This window comes from Mesoplodon bidens (genome assembly GCF_964165515.1).
Source record: "Mesoplodon bidens genome assembly, chromosome: 1".
In the NCBI taxonomy this organism is placed as follows: domain Eukaryota; kingdom Metazoa; phylum Chordata; class Mammalia; order Artiodactyla; family Ziphiidae; genus Mesoplodon; species Mesoplodon bidens.
Window position 1 is genome coordinate 156,133,141 of NC_138176.1, and position 17,721 is coordinate 156,150,861.

The window sequence follows — 17,721 nt, forward strand, 5'->3', positions numbered from 1 at the left end:
AAAAGCCATCTCTCTATCTAAAATTGGTCCTTGTGTTCAACAGTTAAATACACCAAAAAGCAGATTTAGATGCAATTTTTTAAAAAAGCAAAGCAAAACCTTTACATTCATGCCATACTTATTGCCATTTCCCTGAACAAAAGAACTGATAAACTTGCCATTTTTAATATAGGGGGTCAAATGTAATATTAGCTCAGGAAGCTTAGAAAAGTAGTTCTTAGTAAAGGTCTGTTCAGCTGTTATACTCCGTTGCCTAGAAATTCTGACCAAAGGACAGAAAAGAAGTTTCTTTTCCCGACATTGATGAGTTAATCCTGTGTTATTACCCTAAAATATAACCACTTCCTACAGCCCACTGGATACATATAAAGTTCCCAGGCTACTCATTATGTATTTTATCACATGACTCTTTAATTTTATTAAGAAAATAAAAAGGCACAGTGAAAAAAATATCCTCGATATGTCCATGGATTTGTGTTGATGCAGTGTTGCATGCATACATAATAATAGTCGGTGAAGAGTCACTCAGAGCTTGGGACCAGCCTTGGTTACAGGTTTGGCAGTTTCCATATGCCAGGAGAAATCAAACCCATTGGATCTTTGTCAGACCAATTATGCCGCTGTGTGTGAAAATCCACTGAGACTGTCCTTTGAAAAGAGGGATTATTAAGCCTACATTATTACTGTTTCAACTGACTCCCCCCACCCCTTAACTCCTATTCCTTTTCATTTGGACTTTAATGCTGAAAATATACTAGACATTTAAGACTAAATAGTAGCATCATCATTTTAAAAGACTACTGTTACATCTGTGGAACAATTTCTGGACTATTTTATACAAATATTGATTTTACATTAATTAATATACCTACATGCACTTATATTGGTTGGCAAAATTAAAATAACTAAGATGTTATTTAATATCACAAATCCCTGTGAAAACTGAAAATTTCAAAAAACATTCAAAGATGTGCATAAAGTTAGATATAATAAGCTAAACAATGAACTACAAATTTTATGCACATGCATACATGTTATAGATTCATATTTTTTCACAAAAGCTATAGCAACTGTACCAACTTTTCATCAGTGCCAAGAACACATCTAAAGGGCTGCCTTTTGGAGCCAATCTGAAAAGGGAAAATGTTCTTTTAAAATGGAAAGTATACCTTCCTTCCTATGAATATACAGACTGTGGTGAATGACAAGCTCATGAAGGAACAATGGTCTATTCCAATGTGTTCTGCTCGGACCAAGAATAGAATCTGTTATGGAGTGACTTGTGTCTCCCCAAAATTCATATGCTGAAGCCCTGACGTCCAATGTGATTTACTTGGAATTAGGATCTTTATGGGGCTAATTATGGTTAAATTATATCAGAAGGGTAAGGCCCTAATCTGGTAGAACTGGTGTCGTTAGAAAAAGGGAAAGGAACACAAGAGCCCTCTCTCTGTGAATGTGCTGGCACCTTGATCTGCGACTTCTAGCCACTAGAACTGTGAAAAAGAAATTTCTATGGTTTAAGGCACATAGTCCATGGTATTTTGTTATGGCAGCCCTTTTTGCTGAGGATACATCGCAAATATTGTGGACTAGTACGAAATGCACATAAAAGCCTAAATATATATATATATATATATATATATATATATATACATACATACATATACATATATATATATATACATACATATATGCAAATTCAAATCTATCAAGACTACTATATCAATAATAATTCTCAGATTTGTAGAGAGAACTATGTCAGAGAAGAGTTGACTGCAGGTAGCTGAAGGCCGCTGTTTTACGTAGAGAGGATGGGACCTAAGAGGTTTTGTTTGATTTTATTCCCCAGTTACATGTGTCACATGGAAAAAAATAATAGAACCTGCCTCCTGGAATTGCTAGGAGGAGTCAATGTTATAATGTGGTACACGTCGTTGCAGAGTGATTGGCACAGAATTAAAGCTCCATAAATGATCGCACTTAATGTTAGAGGCCGGACATGAGAAGTGAAAGAAAAACCCCCAGGAAATATTGTATGGAAGAGGAAAGGACTGTTAAAAAGTAGTGAATTTTTTAAAGTATCAAAATGGATATAAACTATTTTAAGCCTTTCCTAAACTACTTGCTTTACAGCAATAAGCTATTTCTTCTCCTTTTTCCCATCGAGATGTCATAGGCTCTGAAACGTCTTCAGACAAAAACCAGTGGCTATTGCTCTAAGGACAGCACACACCCTAGTTGCACCTTGATTGGAGATCTGCATAACTTTGAAGAAATCAACCAGGATAAGAGAACATCAGAGGCTTCAAACAAGTGATTGTGACAAAACAAACCAATAAAAACCACTGAGAGACTGAAACCAAAAACCTTTTAAAAATAATGGATAGTGAAAATACCCCAAAAGTGTACAATAAATGCACTTTAAGAAGGGCTTAGAGAAATTCAAGGATAAGGAGAAGTACTATCTTAAGTTTCCGTGGCGTTTTACAAGTCCCAAACGTTTTATGTGACCCTCATAAACCCTGTCACGTAATCAGAGCAGGGGTTATTATGTAAAATGACACCAGATGAGTTTGAGAGGCTTCAGGACTTGAAGGGACTTACATAGGGTGCACTGGACAGTTAGTGAGAAAACCAGGGCAAGAAGGCAGATTTTCCTATAACCTTACTAGGCTTCAGTTTTCTATTTTGCCAGAGACCGTCAAAAAGCAAACCAGTAAGCAAAAGTAAGGAATTTCAGGGGCTCTAAACCTCACGTTTTGTAGTCTTACCTACCCTCTGCAATCAGAATTGAAAAGGGGGAAGTGTTAAAAATTCAGGTTTCTGGGATATAGTACAGACCTATTAGAACTCAATTTCTGAGAATGGAATTAAGTTAGGATAAGAAACAGCTACATGGCAATAATGTGGCAAGCATCAAGCATTTTGATTACAGTAATCTAATAAAAATAGTAAGGAGAAGGGGAGTCTATTGCCATGTAGTGGTTGTACTTTTTTTTCCCTTTCTTTTCTCCTTCTTTGTTTTTCTCTTTCTCCCAAAAGTACAGGGGTAGAAAATGAATGAAGACAGAGCACTTGGACCTGATACTCTAGGCTGAAAACAAAAACCAAACCAAAGCAAAACAACTAGTAGAAATGGGAGAAAGTAAATGTTTACTATTTTTTAACACCAGTCTTGCAATCATATCAAGCCTTGACATCCTTCTGGTCACCAGGGCCCTGGGCCAAAATCAAGGCCACATACATTTGCTTTTGTCTGGACTGAATACTCTTTTCTGCTATAATCTCACCTTACCTCCTGACTCCCAGCTGGAGTCCAAGACACTTGGTGCCTTAACAGAGATCTCAGTCTTCTAAACTACTGAAGGCTGTTCATTCTTCCTCATGGCTCTAATCAAAATCCCCATTTCTTAAGAACTATTGATCTTTGTGAGGTACTGACCTAGTTATCTGCTTACAGCAATTTACACCCAGGTGTGCCCAAGACTGAACCAACTCCTTCAGAGGTCATTTGCAATTTACAAGAGGTGTCTCTTAGAATCTCTGGACTTCTAAGGAGTGCTTTGAATTTGCAAGGCATTTCTCAGCTTCTACCTCACTGCCTATCACTCCCAGTAAGGGCATATCCTTTCTTCTAGACCTCTTTCCTGAGTACACCAAGTACACGTTTCTCTTTACAGATACGCTAGACTCTCATCTTTAAAAATGACTTCTCCTCAGGGGCAGTCAGAATGAAAATGGGGAAAAAAAGATCGATTATCAGTGAGCATAGGTTGGTACAGTGATTGAATAATATCTGCAGGACTATATAAATTGATGAATACAGAGACCCATGCATGCGTTTGGGTGTGCGTGTGTCCATTTTTCCTTGCAGATGAGGATCTCCACAAAAATCTTGAAAACCCATGTGTCTGCACACTTCTGCACAGCCCCTCAAAATATACCAGAAGTCTGTTGTGTGACCAGTGCCTCCCTCACATGTTTGCTTTAGTTTTGTTTTATCTTTTTTAAGGGTTTGGTGTTTATAACACCACCAAGAAGAAGCGAGGAGGGGAAATCAGAGAATTATTCATTTGGTACAGAAACAAGTCATACATCCTGCAGAGAAGGCAGGGACTCTAGCCAACCTAGCAGGTAGTCTTCTATCATGGAGACACCCACCCAGCAGGGAAAGAAAATAACAATTAGGATGTTCTTAGAGTCGAATATAAAAGGGCCATACCACAGTCTGGTGATCCCATGTGGATGGATTTTCAGTCTACCTAGCAATAAAGCCCAGGCCCTTTGTTCATTCATTTGTTCCACAAGTATTTTTGGGGTATCTCCTATATGCTGAGAACTCTAGTAGGCACTGGGAATGCCACGACAGACAAGACAAACTTGGGGGCAGTCTCTCTGAGCTTCATGTATCCCTTGCCTTATGTATATTATTTTTGCACAGAGAATAAGGGCCTTATTTTAGCCATCATTTTAATTACAAAGCCTTGCATGGTATATCAAAGATATCGCAAATCAATCTATTCTCTATAAAATAAATGGATAAAAAAAAAGTCACACACATCCAAGAAAAGCATTTTGCAAAGTTACAGATAGAAATTATTCCCAGAGAGCTATTTCAAACTGTGAGATTACTTCTGAAGGATCTCAGTTGTTTTTCTAGAGATAGGCTCAAAAATTAAGATTAGAGTGATTTACCTAATTCTTGAGGTTTGTTTGTTTGTCTTTAACCACATATGGGGTTGTTGTTTACAAAGTAGGGTAATTAATTAGATCTCCAAATTATACCCACAATACTTTTTTTTTGGTAGTATAAAGTATAGTTTGTGACTGGAAAAAGTTTGAAAAGCTGGGCCTTTTATAATTCTTTTGGGAAGAATTTACCTAGGTAAGTCTAAAAATATAGTGTATTCGAAAGCACAAATTTCACCACCTTCCTCAAATGCTTTCAGTACTTTTGAATTCTGACTGGCTACTTCTTCAAAGACTTGATAAAGTTCTTAGCTAGTTCCATCAGAGTGCTGAAAAAGCTGTTCATTACTCTAGTTTGCTCACCTCAGAAATAATAATGGTGCTTTTTTTCACAGATTACACTGAGAAGCAAACATGCATCCAATGCTTTGACCCTTAAGAAGCATAATGCAAATATAATCTATTTTTCTGCTCTGTAATCTTCTTTATAATATAGTAATTGCATGAGGACAAAGACTCTTATTTTTCTTTGCATACCCAGTACCAGCTTATATTGTGTTAAAAGAAAAAAACTTTATTTAAGCCAGTCTCTAACATTCTCATATTCCTCTTTAGATTTTGTAATGGAGAAGGAAGTATTGTCTTGTCGTTTTAAATAAAATGTCCAAATGCTAAAATATATAAGGTGGGTGGGTTGCTCTGAGTTTATCTCCAACTCTCCACAGACACCTCCCTACATGGTAAATTCCAGTAACTGAAAAGGAGACCTGAGGAGGAGGATGACATCTGGGAGCAAGGGGTTGGAGCAGAGAGAAGTCTGGAAGTCTGTGCAGGGCTAGGAACCAGTGGCAAAATGCTCAAAGATTTAAAAACAAACAGAGGAATGATAACAGAATTCTCAAAAGCTTGTTGCTGTTGATTATTTTGATTCAGCTAAAAAGCACACTAAAATCATTGGAGTGTTAGTAATTTTGTTGTTTTGATTTATTATGTTTTTCTAATCATAACAGTAAAATAGCCACTGTTCCCTACCCCGAACAATCTAGAGTGATGGTTCTCAATCCTTTTCAACTGCTTCCACAATAAGACAAATTTTTTACATAGCAACCAAAATCAGGAAGACACACATGCATACAAACACAACTGAAATGAAGATTGCACAAGACAATATTTACTCTTACTACATGCATGGCGTACATGAAATTTTTCTGCTTTATTTCGTATCTTTCGAATTGTGGTAGAAACTCACAAATTGATTCATGTCCCAATAGTGTGTTGCAACCCAAGTTTGCAAAATTCTGACTTAGAATGGTCCTTGTGAAGGTATTCATAAATAACCCCTCCATGTGGTTACAGATGAATTTATCCCCAAATTCTGGACTTCGTTTTTTGGTCTTTTGGTCTGTAATTTGTTTTGAGTTGATGAGATTTGTTACAGGATTTAGTTTAAGTATATATCTAAGGAAGTTTTCTACTTGGGATGAGGAAACATAATATTTCCTAGAAGCCAAAAGTGGAAAGAAGTTTTTTCACCCGTTTCTTACACTGGTCCTTGTGCTCAAAACAAAATGAGAGGTTGACAAAAATTAGGTTTTTTTCAGGAATTTCACTATATTCTCAGTGATATTTCTGAAAATTTCTATTTTGCAAAATTAAATAAACAGCTAATAAAATAAAAAGACTGAAATACATGCACTGGTGATTTACATGGGTTAGCGTGCATCTCCTATCATTCCACATTTTAATGTTGTTCCAGTATTTATTTATATTTCATAAAGGGCTTTTATATTGACAATAATTCATCAAAAAATTCTCAAGAATCTTGAATTCTTAGTATTTAAAAACTTGGGGAAAACTCTAATAAGGCAGATGATATGATAAATATAAAATTATCAAAGTTTTCATATGGAACACTTATTTTTAAGCACATAAACACATACGACATAACAAATAGAGACATAAAAATATAAACAGAGAGAGTTGGGGCCATACAGAGAATTCTTGACTTACCTAGCAAATCACTATTTGTACAACTAAACTTCGGCTACTTGCTTTCTCAGAAATATATAACGTGCTGAATTCTCAGAAGCTGCTTGAACTTATGTTATCTGACATCAAATAGAATAGCCTTCAGGTAAATGCAGTCCACAAAAATAGGTAGCCACATACTCCTTCTGAATGTGACCACAGTGACTTCAGTGAATCTAACTTAAAGGTTCTAAATTTTCTTAAGGAATTTAATAACAACAGCAACACAAATCTTAAAAATTCTACAGATATTTTGGTCAGTATTTCAAGATTAAGGAAAAGCCAGTCCATTGGCAGTGCCTGTGGTAAACACAAAATAAATCTCTCAAGTTTGTCTTACAGGCAATATTTTTTTATAAATATTGCTCCAAGTCCTTGTATACACATGTGTGGGAGCAAACACGCACAGTGGCATTTAGAAATACACCCACACAATGCAAAGGAGACACCATCCTTCACTCTGACAGACCTATCTCCCTGATCTGGAAAAGGCTTTGATTACATAACACTTTAAAACTATTGATCAATTTAGGATTTTATTCAAAGTCATTTTTTAATGTATTATAGACAAAGACCTCATAGACTTAATTTTTCTTGGTTTACACAAAGCCAGCGTCTTAAAATCATTGTTGAAATACGCTTTTGGTTTTTTTTTTTTTTTAAAGACTTCACTGTTAAGTTCTGCTAACCACCACTCTGAGAAAGGAATTCCTGGTGACTTAGACATCCATTAGTAGCACATTTCTTTATTAATACTCTTTCTTCTATACGTTTATTTCAAAACTATTTTTCTTAAAAGAGAAAAAAACTAAACAAAACAAAAAACCTTGAAAATCAGATGCACAACAAGTGGAACAAGCAGTGATTGGCTGACACCCCACGGCCAAGGGCAGGCTCCAGCAGGTTGTGAAGTAGCAAGGTCATCAGAGTATGGTGCATAATGGAGCATCATATTAGAGTGGAATTCAGCCAAACACAGTAATGTATGGATGCAGACGCATCTGAAAGAAGGAAAATAAAGATTTATGCAGGTCAAAAAAAATGCTATGAAGAAATTTCCCCAATGGCTTATGCCCAATTGGAATGCTATGATGGAGGTTTTGGAGCAGAGAAATTTTTATTTGCAAATTATGTGTTTGTAAATAATAAATATGTTCAGGGGGAAAAAATTAACTTGTCAGATGAATTCTACTTGGAAGCTTTAATAGTTTTTTCGTTTGTTTGTTTTTACATAGCATTAGAGTTCAATAATCTGGAATTTAGTTCATCACTAAATTCCAGAAAATAAACCTTTATTCCGCCTTTAAAACATTAATTCACCAGAAGTGATAATTAAGATTAGTTTTAGTGGTTTCAGCTCAGTTCTTCTTGGAATGTGATTTCTCCCACAACACTAATGCTAAATAAAGCACTGTGTAATGTTCTGAAACATGGTTCCTGCTTTAGAAAAGATTCTAAGGGCTTTTAAAATAAATAAGAAAGAAAAGCAAAGCTGACTCAAGATATACATACATATATATATATATATATATATATATATATATATATATATACACACACACACACATATACAGATTCTACTATTTCTATAGAGTCATAGTAAATAAATGGATATACAGCCTTGCTACAGCCTAGAAATTGGTTATATACAATTTAAACATAAAGTTCTAAACAATTATTATACTAAATTTTTTACATAACCTCCACTACCATCCTCTGTTAGGAAAAGAAATGATGTTAAAATGTCTGAAAGCATTGGGGGCTATGGTGAAGCAATGGTTTTGTTATATTATAGTTAGTTTTAAAAATAGTTCACATTTTATTTTTGAAATTAATAAATTCAATCTTTTATATTTTATCAACAGGTAAATTTAGAATCTAAAATGCTATACTGGTTAACTGCCTAACAAGGAAGCAATTCAATTGAAAAATAGCAAAATGTCACATTCTTCTATAAATTTTCTAGAAAAAAAATTTAGAGGAAAAATTAGTTCAGAATTGTGTGTTAAGGATGCTAATAAAGTAAAATGCATCTACAAAGTTGGCAAAATTCAAAGGAGCATAGAGCCAAAGGAATCATCACTATTGATGGAAAAGGTAAAAGATTATCCCAATTAGAATGCATAGAAAGTTTCATACATAATGTATAGAAAGCTTTATTCATTTCCATTACAAATATGTTTTTACTGAGGATATACTAAATGCTAGGTAGAAGCTTATATCTGTCATTGTTCTGCTAAAATGAAAAATTCTCTCAACTTGTTGAATATATGTTCTAAACCATGTTGTTACTTTAATGTCCATCATCATTTACTATCTTACATAAGAGGGAAATAACTATGAATTTCTTTTTTTTTTTTTTTTTTTGCGGTATGCGGGCCTCTCACTGTTGTGGCCTCTCCCGTTGCGGAACACAGGCTCCGGACGCGCAGGCTCAGCGGCCATGGCTCACGGGCCCAGCTGCTCCGCGGCATGTGGGATCCCCACAGACCGGGGCACGAACCCGTGTCCCCTGCATCGGCAGGTGGACTCTCAACCACTGCGCCACCAGGGAAGCCCTATGAATTTCTTTTAATCTATCAAATTTGGATTATAATTTCCCTGATAATATAAACTAGAGCCTAAAGCAGAATTATATACTATTGTAAAACATATTCGTTTTAATAGCCAAATATATAGTTATACATACATAATTAAACCTCAAGAGCTTTCTGTCACTATTGAAATATATACAGAGAAAGAGAGAAATTCAATTTTTTTTTCCTACAGGTAGCATGATAAAAAAAAAAAGAACATTGGACTCTGCACTCCATGACTTGGACTCTAATCCGCATTATATCCCTGATAATCTTAACGATATCAATCAAATTAACTTTCATACTGGGCTTCAGTTTCTTCTACAAAATGAGGGGTTTGGTTTGGTTGATATCTTTTAACTCTAAAATGTGATAACTTTAGTAACTTTAGATACAAACATTAAGCAATTGATTATGACATATTATGTCAGTTTTATATGTGTTTAAGTTCAAATGTTTCCTATGTATCAATGTATGAGTATCACAGGAAATAAAAGCCTAATGGAAACATAGTTGGTTTATATGGAAACATCTGTGTATGTATGTGTGAGACAGAGAGAGAGATTATGATATATATTTACCACATGTGCATGATTTTCGGCATAAGATATGTACTTACTCAAAGATAAAAGATAACAAGAAAGAATGATTTTGCTATAGTTGTCCAGCTGTATGATTTACTTAGAATCCTGACTTAAATTGACTTTGTGGTCTTATGTCAAAGTCAGTAATTGACTTAGAAGTTTGGGTAAGATTCAAATGGTCATACCTGGACTTCAATAAAAATTTGTATATTCATTAGAGATCAAATCAGTGGATGACCCTTTCCTTGTTTCACAGACATCCAGAAAGCCAAGTATTGTTGCTTTAGTAGATACCTCCTGACTAGAGACACAGCCTAACTTTCATCAGTTATTAGTCTCTTGCCTATGATTTCAGGTCGTATGTAACAAAAATCCCAACATATGCAGATTCATTGTGCCCCTTGAAAGTGCCCTTGGTTATAGACAGGAGAATCATATTGTAGAAGTTACTTTTATAGAATTAAAGCTGGAAGCTGTGGTTGGCATTTCCACTTTAATACATATGGTGTAATATACATTCACAAATAAATTGATATTGTTTTTTCAGTGCTTAGAACTCTAATAGATGATGGCAAGTCATTATTTGTTTCCAAAATGGAAGTAATTTAAAAAAAAATAATTTCTGCCATAATTTTACTAAGTATACAATGAATAGACTGAACACAGTTTGATCAATTAAAGGGAACTTTATTCAGATGACATTCAGAAGTTCCTTAGGCAAGAGAAACTGTCACTGGAGTTAATATGAATTTTTCTTGAGTATTTCAGTATCAGCTACCAATGGCTTTTTAAATTAATGTTTATTCAAGCTGTATCCTCTATATGCCTGCAGAAATAAAGTACCTTACTTTCCATTTACTAAATAAAATGAAATTCTTACTTGCCAGTTCATTATCTAAATAATATCATGGCAAGGATAAGCTCAAAAGAACTTGAAAATAATATGCAAGGTGGGAACTATACTTTTTTATTGCCTATTAATCTTTTGGAATTATACTATTTTTAAGAAAATTGAAAAATGCTTATCACATAGTAAAATAAATAGAAAAACAGAATGATTCTGCCTTCATTTCACGAGTCAAAAGCACAGCTGAACTTCCAGTTTACAAAACTTTAACAGCCACCAAGACCAGGTTTACCAAGTAAAAGAAGAATGAAATGGAATGGTGTACACTTAATGCTGTCAATGATCCCCATTTTTCTCAACTAGACAGATTATTTAGTTGAGAACAAGGGCTTTTGTTTGAATTGCAAAGATATGAACTATGAAAACCTGGGCTAGTAATCAGTTTTCCTAATGTGTGAATTTCAGAAATAATTCCGGCATCTCTGCAACACATTATCTCCTAGATTCTACCCAAGAGTAACTATAGAAGATTGATTTGAATGTCTCTAGAGCCTATGAAAACAAACCAAAAAGAAGGGGAGGGGGGCATTATTTACAAACTTTTATTTCTACAAAGCTGTTTAACTCATTATAATGTAACCATTAAGAGGACTTAGGAGCAACACTTCATACCAATTCTCATGAAGATAAGAACACTGTAATAGACATCATTTCCATTATATCACAAGTAAAGAACTATGATAAGAAATTCAGGAAAAATATAAATAAAAAAACGCTTTACGTCAGATAAAATTTCATATTTTTAATTAATCCCTACTGTAAGAAATTAAAAGACAGCAACCCTCAAGATTTTCTTTAGATAAATTTGGCATTAAAAGGGAGAAATTATAAGAAAATGCTGTATTCTTTATTTTATATTTCAGTTTTAATCAAGGAAAATACATTTTGGCAATGTTTAAAAACTAAACGTAATATCTTTTAAAAATAAATATAGAAAATCATCTATCTACATTACAGACAAAAATGAGAACAAAAAAGATCCTGTTTATTATGTGAGATGTCTAAACAGAATGTAACTTTGTAAATGGATCCCTTGTCTCCTGACAGCAATATTGAGGAGATGAAGCATATCAATTACTATTACTAATTACATTAAGGGGAGTGTATTTCATTTGCCTTTCTTTCATTTTAGGTCAGCTATTTATTGTGGTTAAAACTTTATTCATCTTTTGAATGCCTAACAACACAGAAGTTTTTCAAAGTCACTTTTAGCAAAGTGCATGGTTTATTTCAATGGCTTTGTAGTTTTTCTCTTCTGGTATATGGACGTCTTTGCTGAGTTAAGAGACTAACACCATACATTAGTTTATTTATAAGCATATCACTTTGCCTTTTAAACAGGACGCCACAACAGTCTTGATATTGGCTGTTTTAAATATTCAAGAATATAGAGCTAACCCCATCTGATGAGCTAAATAAAGCTTAATGACAGCATAGAACATAGGAAGTGGTTGCATAAAGTATCAATAAATCTGCCACTTGATATGTCTACTCAAAAGTTTAAGATTACATGATTTAGAATGCCACAGGACAAAAAGTCCTATTAAGATGACAGTGGAGAAGTAAGTTTTCTGCAGAAAAATCTCTTTACATGCTTTTGCATAACACATTACCATTTTCTAAATAAATTTCTACAGATCTTTATTTGTGGGTGTTATGATAACTAACGTTATAAAAGTGCTGTTATTTTTAACTGGAATCGTCCTTGTTTACAAAACAGATAAAAGCACCAAAAACAAAACAAAAATCTTCTAGTTCCAGGTAAAGCAATAACACAACAACAGATATACTCTCTACTTGCTATATTTCAGTTTAAAAGAAATAACTCAGGCTCATGTGCATGAAAAGACATCTTTTTGAAAGTCACTTAATTCAGTGTAGTTCAAACCTGTGTTTTCTTGGATTGCTTTGATAACTGGATATAAAAGCATGTTGTCTTTCTCCTTATCCAAATACCTATAGTAAACTACTATATATCAAAGATATTTCTTTAGAAAGTTGATTTTTTTAAATTATGACAGTAAGAAATTAATATTTATCCCTTTTCTATAATATCTTTACTGAGTCCATCAATAACATCTTCAATGAGGCTAAAAAATAACTTTTTTCTTTCCCTTAATTATTCTAAGATCTCACATTCCATATGCAAAACATATTTGATAGAAAAACTATTATTGGATATTAATTGACAGACATAAATGTGTTTCTTGAGATGTTCTGGTGGTAAGAAATATGTGACGTTTTATTAGCAGAGTTGCTACAGCTTTAGACACAGAATTTGCCAAAAGGTTTTATTTGTTGTGTGTCAAACTCTGATGGGCGTGAAAAGTAAACTTTGTGAGTTACACACACACACACACACACACACACACATATTACATGAGCAAAACTTTCAAAAATAAATTTTATATTTTTTGAAGTTCACCTCAGAATACACTTTTTTTTTTACTGTTGCCACATTTCACTGAATAATAACTGTGTCAAATATTCCATAAAACCTTTATAGTCTCAGTATATCACAATGCACATCAAAATATTCTTGCACACACTGCATCAAACATGAACATTTTTGTTGCTTGGCTTAAATAATAAATGGTTCATGTAATTTACTTTTGCTTATGAACTTTTATTACCAAATACAAATAATATAAAGGCTGACTGCATATCCTCATAGAAGCCTAATTGTATAGATACTTAAATAATAAAAATGTAGCTTTGCATGGTATTTGCATATCATTAAATACTGTAAGTCAGCATTTCATCAAAGTAGTCAGTTTTTCAATATCTCGGACTTAGTACTTCATTTGAATAAATCAGCATCTGCTTATCTGTAAAATTCTGCATAGTGTATAACATAGCTAAAACTTTTATAGTGTCCAATTTGCATAGACAGCAGAAGTAACTTTAGAAATTTTGTCTTTGGATACAATTATCCACCTAGTAGCACAAAAGAAAATAATTTCAGGTTAAAACTAGCCATCCAAACAATACTTACGTATTTATCTGGAAACAGAGAATGTAGAATGAATTAGCATTGTCAAGTACTAAGAGAAGTGTAAAACACTGCCTACAGTGTTTTCTTTAGTAACTTAGTCAACACTGGTATAACATGCAAAGTACAGTGGTGTACCTTTTGTACATGCCCTCTACTAAATAAATGGTATATGAACTACACCAATGCTAAATTCCTGCTATTAAAATTTTAACTAGTAGTTTTAAGAAAGAAGACAAAACTTTGCAGAAGATGCTCTGTCTCAGATATTTAAATATATTTGGGATGCATCTTACCTGTTTGCTGTACTTGTTATTGGTTTGACAGCTGTACTCAGAGCAGTGATCTGATCCAATTGAAATGTTGTCTCCTGCTCCCACAAATGTGTTAGCTGGCGGTAGATCTTGTACGGCCTGGTGTTTTTTTCCTGCAGTTGGTGATTGGGGGTGAAGCTGGACAGTAGGCAATGGGGAACTAGATTTGTAATGCCTGGCCAGGTCAGGACTGCCAGGCCCACCATTAACTGATCGGTATCGGCCCATGCTTGGGCTGTCTGACAGCTTCTCATTGACACTATCATACCTCTGTCCATTTGGTTTAGAAGCTTCTACAGTGACAATGCTGCTGTAGAGAGGCTGCTTAGATTTTTTGTTTCTCTTGTCCTTTTTAGGCTTTTTAGATTTGTCATGCTGTTGTGGTGTAAAAAAGTCTTCGTGATCTTTTTTGCCGGCTTCATAGCCATTTTTATTTTTGGACCGGCAATATCTTGCCATCACTACAATTAAGATGATTAGAATCACCGTCATAATTCCAGCAACAACCCCAATGACAATACTGAGTCTCTGTTTGCTTATTTCATAGCTTGGGTCACCGGCTATATCCTGGGTGAGTGGGGTGTGCAAACTTCTGGCTATCTGGGAGTCAATCACAGTTGCATTAGAAACACTTTCATTGACAAACACATGCACCAGAGTCGTGGTAGACTGGGAAGGCTGCCCACTATCATTCACTTGCACCACCAATCTGTGCAAGCCATAATGCTTTTGGGTGAGTTTTCCCACTAAGGAAACCACACCACTGGTGGAATCAATCTCAAACAGCTTGAAGGGATTCCCTCCCACAATGCTGTAGTTAAGGTCTGCATTGATGCCATCATCGCTGTCTGTTGCCAACACCGTAGCTACTACTGTCCTGACATTACTTGAAGGTGGCAGTAAAGTGTAGGAGACATTTCTGGGAAGGGTAACTGTGGGGGCATTGTCATTCTCATCCATCACAAAGAGGGAGACTGTGGCTGTTGCGGATCTGGGAGGATCTCCCCCATCCACAGCCTTGACTCTGAATGTGTATGTGGTCTGATGTTCCCGGTCAAAAGACATTGTGGAGTAAATGGTCCCCGTGTCATTTTCAATGGAAAAAATGTTACTGTTCTCCTCTATGTACAGACTCATCTCCGCATTGCGCCCCTTGTCAGCATCCATCACTGTGACCATTCCCACGGGACTGTTGGGCTGCAAATTTTCTTTCACATAAAAGGTAAAGACGTCCTGCATAAACTTAGGATCATTGTCATTCTTGTCAGCCACCTGCACAATCACTGTGGTGCTGCCCTGTAGCACTGGGATGCCTTTGTCTTTGGCGTTAACTTTAAACTCATACCTGTCAGTCTGCTCGCGGTCCAGCACCGTATTGACGAGGATGTCCCCAGAATCGGGGTCGATGGCAAAGATCCCCATCACGGAAGAGTCCAGCGAGTAGGCGATTTCAGCGTTTTTGCCGCTGTCTGCGTCTGTCGCCAGCACCGTGGCTACCCTCTCGCCAGGGATGTTGTTCTCGGGAAAGTATACCTCCACCACCGACTGGCCGAAGACGGGCGGGTTGTCATTGGTGTCTCCCACCTTGACAATCAGGGAGTTGTTGCTGGAGAGGCTGGGACTGCCCGAGTCCACCGCCACTATGACCACGTTGAACTCCCGGGTGGTCTCATAGTCCAAAGGGGCCGAGGTGTGCAGGAAGTACTTTTTTTTGTTCTGGTCGCCCTCTGTGTCACTGGCCGGCTTGAGTTGGAAGGGCACATCGCCCACCACGGTGCAGGTGACCACTCCGTTCTCGCCTTGGTCTCGGTCAGACACTTGTACCAGGGCGATGGGGGTGTCGACCAGAACGTCCTCGGCCACGTTGGCCACCCCGTCCTTTAGTGGGATACGCCCGATCTTGCGGATTTCAATGGACGGCACATTGTCGTTCTCGTCCTTGATATTAAGGACCACCGTGGCCTTGTCGGTCTTGGGGGGCTGCCCGCGATCGCGGGCCATGACGGTGAAGCGCAGCTGGTTCACTTCCTCACGGTCGATACGGTGCAGGACACTGAGCCAGCCGGACGTCTCGTCGAGGCGCAGCAGGCGCCGCACGGACTCGGTAGCCGCCCCGAACACGTACTCGATCTGCCCGTTGACCCCCACGTCCAGGTCGGCGGCCCGCAGCTGCAGGATGGGGGTCCCCGGGGCGCTGTTCTCCGCCAGGTCAGCCTCGTACACGCTCTTCTCGAAGCGGGGACTGTTGTCGTTCACGTCCGTGATGAGCACCCGCAGGATGGCCTGGGAGGAGCGAGGAGGGTCGCCACCGTCGCGCACACGCAGGGTCAACTCGTAGGAGTCTCGCTGTTCGCGGTCCAGCGCCCCCTTCACGATCAGCTGCGGCTGCTTTTCGCCATCCGGGGTGTCGGCCACCTGCAGTTCGAACACGCTGCTGCGGCCGCCGGTGCTGGTCCCGCCGCCGCCCTCTGGCGCGTCCAGCCGCCTCTTGGAACCACCCGGGCCGCCGCCGCTCGCGCTGTTCCCGCCGCCCCCGGGGTAGGGGGCGCTGTCTGCAGGCCCGGCGCGCCGGCCCTCGCCGCCGCCGCCGCCGCCCCCGGGCTCCTGGAGCAGCTCGTAGCGTTCGATGCCGTTGCGGCCGAAATCACGGTCGGTGGCAGTGGGCAGCAGATAGAGAGTGCCCACTGGCCGGTTCTCCTCCACCGTGAGCGTGAGCACGGGCGACGGGAAGGTGGGCGTGTTGTCGTTGATGTCGAGCACGATGACCCGACCCTCGAACAGGTCCACCCAGCTCTGCGAGGGCCCGATCACCGACACCTCGAAGTCCAGGAAGCACTCGTTTTCGTCGAAGATCATCTGACACTGAGGTAGCTTCTCGCGGTCGATGCGCCGCTCGCTGGTACTCAGCTCGCCGGTGAGGTTGTCGATCTTCAGGTACTCCGAACCCGACTCGAGGCTGAAAGTCACCTCACCGGAGCCGGTCACGATGCCCAAGTCCGAGGCGACGTTGCCGATGCGGACGTCTGCTGGGCCCTCCTCGGCCAGTCGGTACCGGAGGAGTTGCTTGGCGGCCGCCAGGCTTACCGAGAGCGGCAAGAGGAGACAGCAGCCCAGGCACCAGGCGCGCGCCCATCCCATGGTCCGCATCCTCAGCATCTTCTCCTGCTGCTGCTGCTACTGCTCCTTCTAATCACGGTCCCCTAGGCGCCCCCCTCCTCCGGGGCCGGTCGCCTGCCCTCCTCCCAGTCCTCTCCCCTCTCTGTGAAGGGAAGAAGCGAGAGGGAGAAAAGGGAGGGGGCAAGAGCAACGTCCAGAGTCGGCCAGGGGGGACCAGCGATAGATCCTTTTTTTTTTTTCTTCCTGCTTCCTCCTAAAGTTATTGTTTCATAATTCATGCAATGGGTGCTAATCGCCCGCTCGCCAGCCGCCGTTCAGTCGCAGTACTCACAGTTCACGGGACACTGAGCGCCGCGGACTCGGAGCCCCCTCCCCGCCCCCGCAGAGTCATCACCGCAACGGGCAGAGGATCCCGGGCTCCCGTCCCCGCTCTGTCGGATGGGGCCGGAACCGGTCCGTCAGGCCGGCGGTGGAGCCGGGAAGCAGCGGGGAGCGAGCCTGAAGCCTCCCC

General features: G+C 38.8%; 1 protein-coding gene across 9 annotated transcripts in view; it reads right to left on the minus strand.

The window, feature by feature from the left end:
* The window catches only part of PCDH7 (protocadherin 7), a 423,965-nt gene extending 406,715 nt beyond the window's left edge, over positions 1–17,250 (minus strand). For 8 of the 9 annotated variants that reach the window (XM_081246613.1, XM_081246612.1, XM_081246611.1 and 5 more), the window contains exon 1: positions 14,076–17,250. In XM_081246613.1, the coding sequence (XP_081102739.1) occupies positions 14,076–17,249 (3,174 nt within the window). In that variant the 5' untranslated portion in view covers position 17,250. Of the gene's footprint in view, positions 1–7,245; positions 7,722–14,075 lie in introns of those variants that run through there. The other variant, XM_081246619.1, reaches the window with a different exon arrangement.
* Positions 17,251–17,721: the final 471 nt, after the last annotated feature.